General features: G+C 32.4%; 1 protein-coding gene across 1 annotated transcript; it reads right to left on the bottom strand.

Moving 5' to 3' along the window:
* Positions 1-1,517: 1,517 nt before the first annotated feature.
* Positions 1,518-5,648, bottom strand: LOC126688818 (autophagy-related protein 8i-like). Its single transcript, XM_050383682.1, has 5 exons — positions 5,415-5,648; positions 5,261-5,316; positions 2,568-2,620; positions 1,882-2,000; positions 1,518-1,781 (listed from the first exon to the last, which is right to left on the bottom strand). Exons 1-5 carry the CDS (start codon positions 5,452-5,454, stop codon positions 1,693-1,695), a joined length of 357 nt encoding a protein of 118 aa, XP_050239639.1. The 5' UTR covers positions 5,455-5,648; the 3' UTR covers positions 1,518-1,692.
* Between the last annotated feature and the right edge of the window lie 3,600 nt (positions 5,649-9,248).

The raw sequence follows: 9,248 nt of genomic DNA, 5'->3' as shown, positions 1-9,248 counted from the left end.
GCAAGACAAAAATATAGTTTATCTCAATTTAAAAAAAAAAAAATTATACATAAGACTAATAAGCTGTAGCAAAAGAAGAGTTTTTCTAGTGAATTGGATTTTGCGATATCAAAATAGTGATAGTAAATTTTTTGTTTAAATGTTGATGATATATTATAGAAAAAAAAAGATTATGTCCCTTATTTAGTGTTTAGTTAGGAGGAAATATGTGGGAAATTGCTTCTCAAGAAAGAAAAATACTATAGACACAAATTATTTTACAAATGGTTAATGTAGTGAATGATTATTGGTATGTAAAAAAATGATGATAGTGGTGGGCCTACATAAAACCCAATAAAATTTTGCCACATCAACATTTTGTAAAATGACAAAATTTAGGTACAGTACCTTAAGTGCTATTCTTTGACTTCTCTTTTTAAGATTCTGTCATGTGGCTATTTAACTTAAAAATAAACTTTCATCTCATGAAAAAAATAAAAAATAAAAAAAATAAAAAAAATCACATGGTAGAATTTTCAAAGGGAAACCTAAAAAACAGAACCTAAATACTGTACTTAAGTTTTGCCATTTGTAAAATAGTTGTGGCTATAACATTACTCAAAAAAATAGTTTATTCCTGATTTTGGCATAGTGGATACAATGGGTTGTCATATTTTCTTCTTTTCCCACTTTTATGATTTCCTTAACTTATTCTATCGTTTCAGTAAAAAAAAAAAAAAAAAAATTGATTTCCTTAACTGGCTTTCCTTTAATGATCTTTATTTCCTTAAAATGCTTCCAGATTGCTCACTCCACTGGCAAATGTTGATCTTTGATTGCTGCGTACGATTGGTTTCATTTGAGATTATTGGAATTGGTGGAATGATGGCATGTAATTTGAGACATTTACCTCAAGTATAATGTAGTACTCTCGCATTGGCATTTGCAGGCTTCCAGCCTTACAGCTGCGCCTTTTTTTAGTGCAGCCTTACAGCTGCTTGTGTGTGTAAAGTTTAAACTACCTGTATTTTGATTCTTTATTCAATAATATTATAAATGCTATGATCCTGCCATGACATTTGCACATTTACATGCTACTATTGTATTATCAAGAGGATTAGCTGCCAATTTGCCAAAGGTATCTGTCAAGCAGTCAGTACCATATATTGGAATATATCCTTCACACACACACACACACACACACACACAAATCAACAAAACGCATATAATTGAACTTTCGACTCAAAGTTAGTATAACAAAATGGTTAATGCGGTTGCTGCCAAGACTGCTTACCAAGTAGGAGGCAGGTAAGCAATAGGAGTGGCTATGTTTCCCATGCAGCCATTGTTTCCTAACCAAAAAAAATCAAACCCCCACCAAAAAATATTGATGAAGAAAAATGAAATAACCTATGCATAGGAAGAGCCACCTCAAGAAAATATTGCATTATTTTTGCCTTTCTAGGTAATATCAAAGTATGAAGTCTGTTCAGGATTTTCTTTTTAAAACTGATAAAGAGAGAAAAAATGTGGAGCCATTTACTCTTTATAAACAGTCAATTTTATTAGAGGCATTATAAAATACATGTTCTTTACAAATGAAATTATTGCGTCAAGCCACATGGGCATGTTCATGTTTTGGAATCAGTGGATCACAAGTACTTACAAGAACGAAGAATAGACATGTACATTATTGAGGAATTACGGAATATATTAGCCAAAGGTTTTCTCACTGCTGTAACACATATACAAAAACCCGTCATCATCCTTGTAAGATTCGTATATGGAGTCCATAAGACTGGCTGTAGATGAAAATCATTATCAATATGTGTTAGGGTGTTTCTAACACAAGGCAGAAGCTAACCCAACTTTAGCAAGAGCCAAAAAAACTGCTCAAGTTACCTGTTTGAGGCAATGTGTTTTTGATAAAAACAAACAGAGCTTTTCCTGGGGTCAAATGTAGTCTGCTACTCAAGATGTGGATAAATTGCCCAACAGACATGTCTCGAGGAACCAGGAATCTAGAATAAATAAGCATATACAAGATACAGATTAGTCTCCTCTATGCTAGAATCTAGAAAAAGAAAGGGCCAATATCTATCAGTTAACTAGATCGCAATTCAACAGCAATTGGTACTCATAATCTGCACTGATGCATTTTGATTTCATCAAAATGATAAAATAATGAGATTCATCTAGGAACGAGATTCTGTTGTTCAACATAAAGAGCAACAGGCAAAGAACGTGGAAGAATACTCCAAACACTAAGCATAACTGACAAAAGCAAAGCTCTCTTATTTTCTAGATGAAGATGTTATCCACACTAAATGAGACTAATAACATATAGAAATGCATTAGCAAATACATTACGGCTGCACTAAACCAGGAAAATAACCTAAAGTCAGCAACCTTGTCTATTTGTCGCATGTCAATATCACAAAAATAGCGGCCAAGAAGTAATTAAGTTCTTCAAGTTGAATCCCACATGTATTAATATGGCACAAATCTTGCTTTTAACAAAACAAAGTTAGTCTAAAAGCATTGTAAGAAACATAGAAAATTATAATAGCTAGAGCAGTAGAGCCTACTTTTTCTTTTCCATTTCAGGCAGGTCTGTCCTTGAGTATCTTTCAATGATTATCTGAAAGAACACACAAAGAGAAACCTTAATGAGCTGCAACAGCTGTGTTTATGAGTGAACATACTAATTACAAATACAATAGATATTTCAGCTAAAACAAAAGCAGAGAGCCAGAGACTATCACAACTTTTTGTAAGTTGAAATTCACATAGGATCTTGGTTCCTATATGTGACAAAAATGATAACCAAATCCAAACTAAAGGTAACCTCATGTCACTGAGTCATCATTTAAATTTGATCCTTTACTTGTAAAGAGGAAAACCTGAAGCTTCAGAATTGATCTTATTTAATCATTTATTTAGTTTGGACAATGATGTTTTGGAAAGTTTGAGATCAATAGTAATAAAAGAGGCTTTTAGAGAGGCATTGCATTCACAAAATCAAACTTTGATTACTCAACAAACATTCAATTTAAGCTGCTAAGACATCTCAACTTACAATCACATTAAATAACATCAACCTTTTGACCATGGCCTATTGAGCATTAGCATCAGAAAATTCTAATTCTACTCTATTTTACCATTCCAAAAAACCACTTTATCATTATACCATATCATTTTACCATTTCTCCTACATCCCAAAACTCTATTTTTATTAAAATATTATTTTTTAATCATTCTTTATTATTTATTTCCAACCGCTACATTTTTTCAGACTTGGCTGGAATTTCATCTTTTTTTTCATCCTTTTTTTCACTTTCTCTCCCATGCTCTCTGTTACTTTCTCTCTGCCCCTCCATTTCCCTTTCTCTATGCCTGACTGCCTCTCGAGTTTGTGGGTCTCTCTGGTGCTGGGTGTGGCTGGGCTGTAGTGGTTTTTCGTGGATCGTGGGTCTCTGCGATGGATCGTGGATAGTGGAATTTCTACATCTCTGCGGTGGATTGTGGATCGTGGGTCTCTGCGGTGGATCGTGGATCGTTTTTCGGTGAGTTTTAATTTTGTTGGGTTTTGATTGATTTTGGTGGGATTTGATTTTTGTGGTTGGGTTTGTGGGTTGATCGGAGTGGCTTTGGGTGCTGGTTGTGGATGGGTATGGGTTATGGTGTTGGTGGCGATTGATTTTGGGTTGGGATTTGATTTTTGTGGTGGGGTTCGTTGGTTGATCGGAGTGGCTTTGGGTGCTGGTTGTGGATGGGAATGGGTTACGGTGTTGGTGGCGGATTGATTTTGGGTTGGGGTTCACGGTGATGGAAGGTAGGTGGGTGAGTGGGTTTTGGTTGATGGTAGGTATGGTTTGTGGTGGTGGTGGCTAGTGGTGGGTTGATTTTGGGTTGGGGTTTACGGTGGTGGCAGGTGGGTGGGTGAGTGGGTTTTGGTTTATGGTGGTTGATGGTGGTTGGGGTTGAGGTTGTGGGTGGTGGTGGTGGCTGTGGTGGCTATGGCTGTGGTTGTGGCTATGGCTGTGGTGACAATGGGTGTGGGTAGTGATGCTTCAGCGATGGAGATGGGTGAGAGGCTTGGTGAAGCTTCAGTGATGGAGGATGGTGTGTGATGTTGATGTTGGGAGGAGGATGGTGTTTGGGTCTAAAGAGAGGAGAGAGCAAACGGAGAAACAGAGAAGGAAGAGAGAGAAGATTTCGTGGGAAAAAACATCATAAAATATTATTATTTTTTTACAATATTGTGAACAGTGCAATTCTATGTTTAGAATTGTACTGTAACAGTATTACAAAAAAATTTGCAATACTGCTGTTTACAATTCCCTGATGCAAGAGTTTTTGGGGCTTAAAATGCCAAATTTCCCTTAGATTTGGCATTAGCATTCCCCAATGCTAATGCTTTTACAGATTATAGCAAAAAGGGCATAAGCTAATGCTTTTTCAAATTATCGACAGCCCAACATTTGTACATCCCAGTTTCTCTTGATATCTTAGAGATGGTGACTCATATTTTGAATGCGAATGTAACACCAGTCTCTACTTTAAAAGCCTCATGGGTAAGGGTATATTGGGAAATTCAATTTAGGGAGTTCTCAGCCGCTTGCTCCCATGGATGAAGACACTGAACCACATAAATCTCTGAATTGATTTTACTTTCTTTTCTTTTTTTGGGGGAAAAAAATTAACGCATGCCCTAAGGGTATTGTCTAGCAAATATTTTTAGAAATTTTTTATGGGAAAAGAAAAATGTAACTAATTTTTTTTTTTTAGCTTTTTATATTTCCCATAAAAATAATATCAAAAGTTAAAACTATCCTAAAATGGTCAATTAACAAATGCCCTATGGGCATCCGTTAACTGTACCCTCTTTTTATGGTCTTAACTTGTCTCTCTAGTTTTCCCACTAACATTGCTCATATCTGAAGTCTTCAACATTTTGCCTACATAAGAAAGGAACCATTGGTATCTTTCCTGATATTAAGGAGCAATCATCATGGAATTTACACCATAATTCAATCCAACTGTATCTATAAAAATGAAATAAAATAATCTTGTAGTGTTCAAATTCCTATATCTACTAACCCATTCAATACATGATCTATTCATAAAATTATAAGTACAAATCAAATAAAAAAAAAAAAACTAATTCAACCCAAAACGAATAATCATGCAAATTTGTCAACAGACAATTTTTTTTAGTCACGTTACAATTACTAATTTTAATGCAACGCTTATGATAAGGCAATTTAGAAAAACTTACAGGGACTCGGTCAGGGTATTTCGAAATGATATTTTTTGAGTCTTCAATACGTTCATCTGCACCAAAAATAAAAATAAAAATAAATAAAAATCCCTTGGATAAAGAAATATAAGAGTTTGAAGGAAGTTTTTGAAGTTTGTAGAGAAGAACGAACCAATGGAGTACTGGTCCTTGAAAGAGTTAAGCTTCCCCATGGATTTGTGGTGTTGTTTTGAGGGTTTGAATCAGAGAAAGGAATTGAACTCTTTTTTTTTTTGGCTTTTGGCGAAATTATATAGGATTTGAAAAGGAGGGGATTTTTTGGAATTCACGGAAAAAGACAGCTGGAGATGATGTGTGGTTGTGTCACGAAATTGTCTTCTGTTGCTTTCTGCGGTGAGTTTTGTCGAAAGTCAAATGACAATTGTTAAAACGCAAGCGGCGATTTTGCCTCTACTAGCGGTGGGCAATACTGTGGATATGGGCCTGTGTGATTTGGGCTTAGATGTATAGACAATGAGTGACCATGGTTGACAATTTAAAATACTATTTAGACAATTGCAGTTTATACCCAAGTTTGAGATCATTTTGGTTTGTCCTACTAAAATTGAATACAGATCATTTTGGTTTGTCCTACTAAAATTGAATACAAATATTCTTTATCACTTTTGTGTCACTTTATATTCCACAAATCACAATTTATTATGTGGGTTGATTGTTTTCCATTTTAAACTTTGTGATTGGTAAAGTATAAAATACTATTTAGACAATTGCAATTACACCCAAGTTTGAGGTAATTTTAGTTTGGCATACGAAAATTGAATACAAGTCTTCTATATTACTTTTGTGTCTCACTCTATGTTCCATAAATCATAATTTATCATATGGGTTGATTGTTTTCCATTTTAAACTTTGTGATTAGTGGAGTATAAAGAGAGACAAGATTTGTATTCTCTAAAATTTTAACATTTGTATTCATACTATTATGTATCATTTAGATTTAATTCTTGTGTTAATGTATTGTAATGAGATGTCCACTAAGTGCCAAGTACAAAAGAAATATTTTGAATCGATTAATGTTACGTTCACTACAATTTCACAATAAATACTAAGTGATAATTGACAAGTTGTTACTAATAACTAAAAATGTTATGTTAGTAGTAAGTCCATATTAGATCCAATAAAAAATTGCCACCTACGATTTTTTGTGAAATTATTGTGAAAATATTGTTCATGATTACTTTTTTAATCTTTCATTTAGAAATTGATTGACACAATCAGTGAGTTTGAGAAACACATTCTTGATTGTATAAGTAGAATATTGTGATTGGTGTTAAAGAAAATGTATGGTGTCAATAGTAAACTCATATAAGTGACTTTTACAAAAGAAATGTTATATCCATAATATTTTCCTAACAAATCCTAAGTAATAGATTATTACTTGTTGTAATGAGTGGAATAAAAATAATTCAAGTAATAAATTTAAATTAAAAATAATAATAATTTATCATATAAAATTTATTATAAAAATATTATGTAGATACCATTTTTCCTATTACAATCATAATTTTTTTATTTTTTATTTAGAAAACACAATCATAACCTACCACTTAATAATTGTGATAAAAAAAATTGTTTGCTAACATTGTTGTCGCTCAAAATTATATAAAGTTGGTCCCACGTCTATTGTCATTGTAGCTAGCTAGCTTCGATTTTTGATGACGCCTAGATAGCCTTTAGGTGAAAATGAAATCAACCTTTTTACAATTGACAATAATCGTGTTCCACCTCCTGCTCTCGGTTTGGGTCCATGACCATCATTCACTGTACCACTTCTTACCCACGTCGCCACTCGTGAACAAAATTATACAAGCACGTTTTTTCAAGTCAAGACTCAAGAGCACCGACCTTCAACGGCTCGAGCTAAGTAATTCACTAATTTAATTTGTGCTGTCTTTTTCCTTAGTTTTTGAACCTCTCTGAAAAGTACCGTCCAATTTTGGTCAGTTTTTGACTGGGTTTTGGTGGCTAGCCACCATCAAGGTTGAAGAGTATTTAACACCAACTCACCAACTCACTCACCAACCCACTAACTCAATGAATGTTTCTGAACTACAATGTAAAATCATTTACAAACAATATATAATGACACTTGCATCCTTAATTATTTTAGAAAACATAGAAAATTAAGGGCAAAACACTTGGAATCTTTGTTGGAAAACAATTTAAGCAATGTAGGGAAAAATAACTTGTAAGATGTTAATTTAAATAGCTCAATATAATTATTTCTTCTTTTTCTTTAATCTTTTTTTTTTTTTAATGAAGGAATGCTATATTTCAATTAATTACAATATTATGCACCGTTAATTTCGGGGGATAATTTCAAGATATGTCATGGAGAACAAGGAAGGTGTGGTTAGTAGAGAAGATTAAAAACAGAGAAGAAGAGGGTCATGGTGAGTCACGGAAGTTCAACCAAGATGCAAAAGTCATGGTCACCGATGATGACCCATCTAAATTCTAAAGGTCTCTTGTTGAGAAAATTATCATACAACGGTTACATGTGATACTATCTCCTTTTGAAGACTTATCCAAAGTTTATTTATTTATTTATTTTTTATTAAAATGTATTTTCTTTCATTAGGTGGATATGAGTATTTATAAGCATGACATGTGACACATGTGGGAGCTTTAGGACAAATAGATTACAAATTGTTCTATTAATAACCTTCTCTAATTGGTAGAATTCACCAAAATTAATAGTTCCAATTGACATAAATGCTTCCTCGTGGTGTCTTATACTAATTAGCCTTTGTCTCATGAGTCATGAGTAGTCATGACCCACTAAACCACGATCTCCTTTGAAATCTCTAGACATGATATTCTTATTGTTATTATTATTCTTTTTTTTTCAGAAACCAGTCAATCAGCTTTCATTAAAACAACTAGGAGATGTCTCGAATAACAATAGGTGATGCATTCATCTCAAAAAAAAAAAAAAAAAAAAAAAAAAAAAAAAAAACAATAGGTGATGATGCATCAGCTGGGACCTCTTCCAGCCAGTCACGATGGGCCTCAAATACATAATTTTATGAGATCCATGAATAAATGCATAGATGTACAGGATAAGAGTACGAACAAAGTCAAAGCATTATACAAGGTGAATTCTAATATGTTCCAATAATTATTATAACTAACATGTAACTTGTGCGGCTACCATTTTAGGTACACTAAAATTTGTAAATCATTTGTTTAGTTATAGTATTTTAATAATTTTAAGTCTCTTTTAATTGTAACATATATATATATATATATATATTTTTTTTTTTTTTAAATTTTGAGAAGAACTTTTTTTTTTTTTTTTTTGGAGAAGATTTTGAGAAGAAGCTTATATTTAAATTTTTTTGATACAATATAGAAATTATACTCTAGTAATATGTATATACTATTCATATTACTAGAGTAGAATTGATAAATATTTGTTATTGACTAAATTGTAAGTATATACATATTAATTATGATCAAAAACCTTCTTAAAACTATATGATTCATGGATCTCATAAAAATAGTAACATAAAAGTTTTACTATTCAAGAAAATTAATTTAATCTAATAACACATATATAAACATGACACAAATACAACCCATAAATAAAAAGATAGAGAATACAAAACTTAATAATTCTTAAATAATATATAGAGTAAACATTCATAGAGGTTTATATAATGGATTTCATGAATTTAAAATTGTCTTTATGACTCATTAGCAAAACCTTAAAAAAAGAAGAAGAAGACAAATACATACTTGTAAGAGTGTGGATGGTAGGTTTGATAAATAATTCTACAATAGATTTCACAAACATCGAATTGCCTAAGTAATAAGAAAAAACAAAACAAAACAAAACAAAAAGAGAATTATATTTCTAATCAACATAGAAATTATAAGAAGATTAAAATTGTTGATAATGGGGAAGAGAAAAAATTGATTAGAACAATAAGTAGTGTTTTTA

Source organism: Quercus robur, chromosome 6 (assembly GCF_932294415.1).
Source record: "Quercus robur chromosome 6, dhQueRobu3.1, whole genome shotgun sequence".
Classification (NCBI taxonomy): Eukaryota; Viridiplantae; Streptophyta; class Magnoliopsida; order Fagales; family Fagaceae; genus Quercus; species Quercus robur.
Note: the sequence above shows the minus strand (reverse complement) of the source record. Positions and strands in the feature narration are given on the sequence as shown.

Excerpts from the sequence above, each read along its gene's own strand:
- LOC126688818 (XM_050383682.1), bottom strand. The coding sequence starts at position 5,454 with ATGGGGAAGCTTAACTCTTTCAAGGACCAGTACTCCATTG. Across the intron at positions 5,317-5,414 it reads CAAGGACCAGTACTCCATTG|ATGAACGTATTGAAGACTCA; the intron begins GTTCGTTCTTCT and ends TTTTTGGTGCAG. Across the intron at positions 1,782-1,881 it reads AAACACATTGCCTCAAACAG|CCAGTCTTATGGACTCCATA; the intron begins GTAACTTGAGCA and ends TTTCATCTACAG.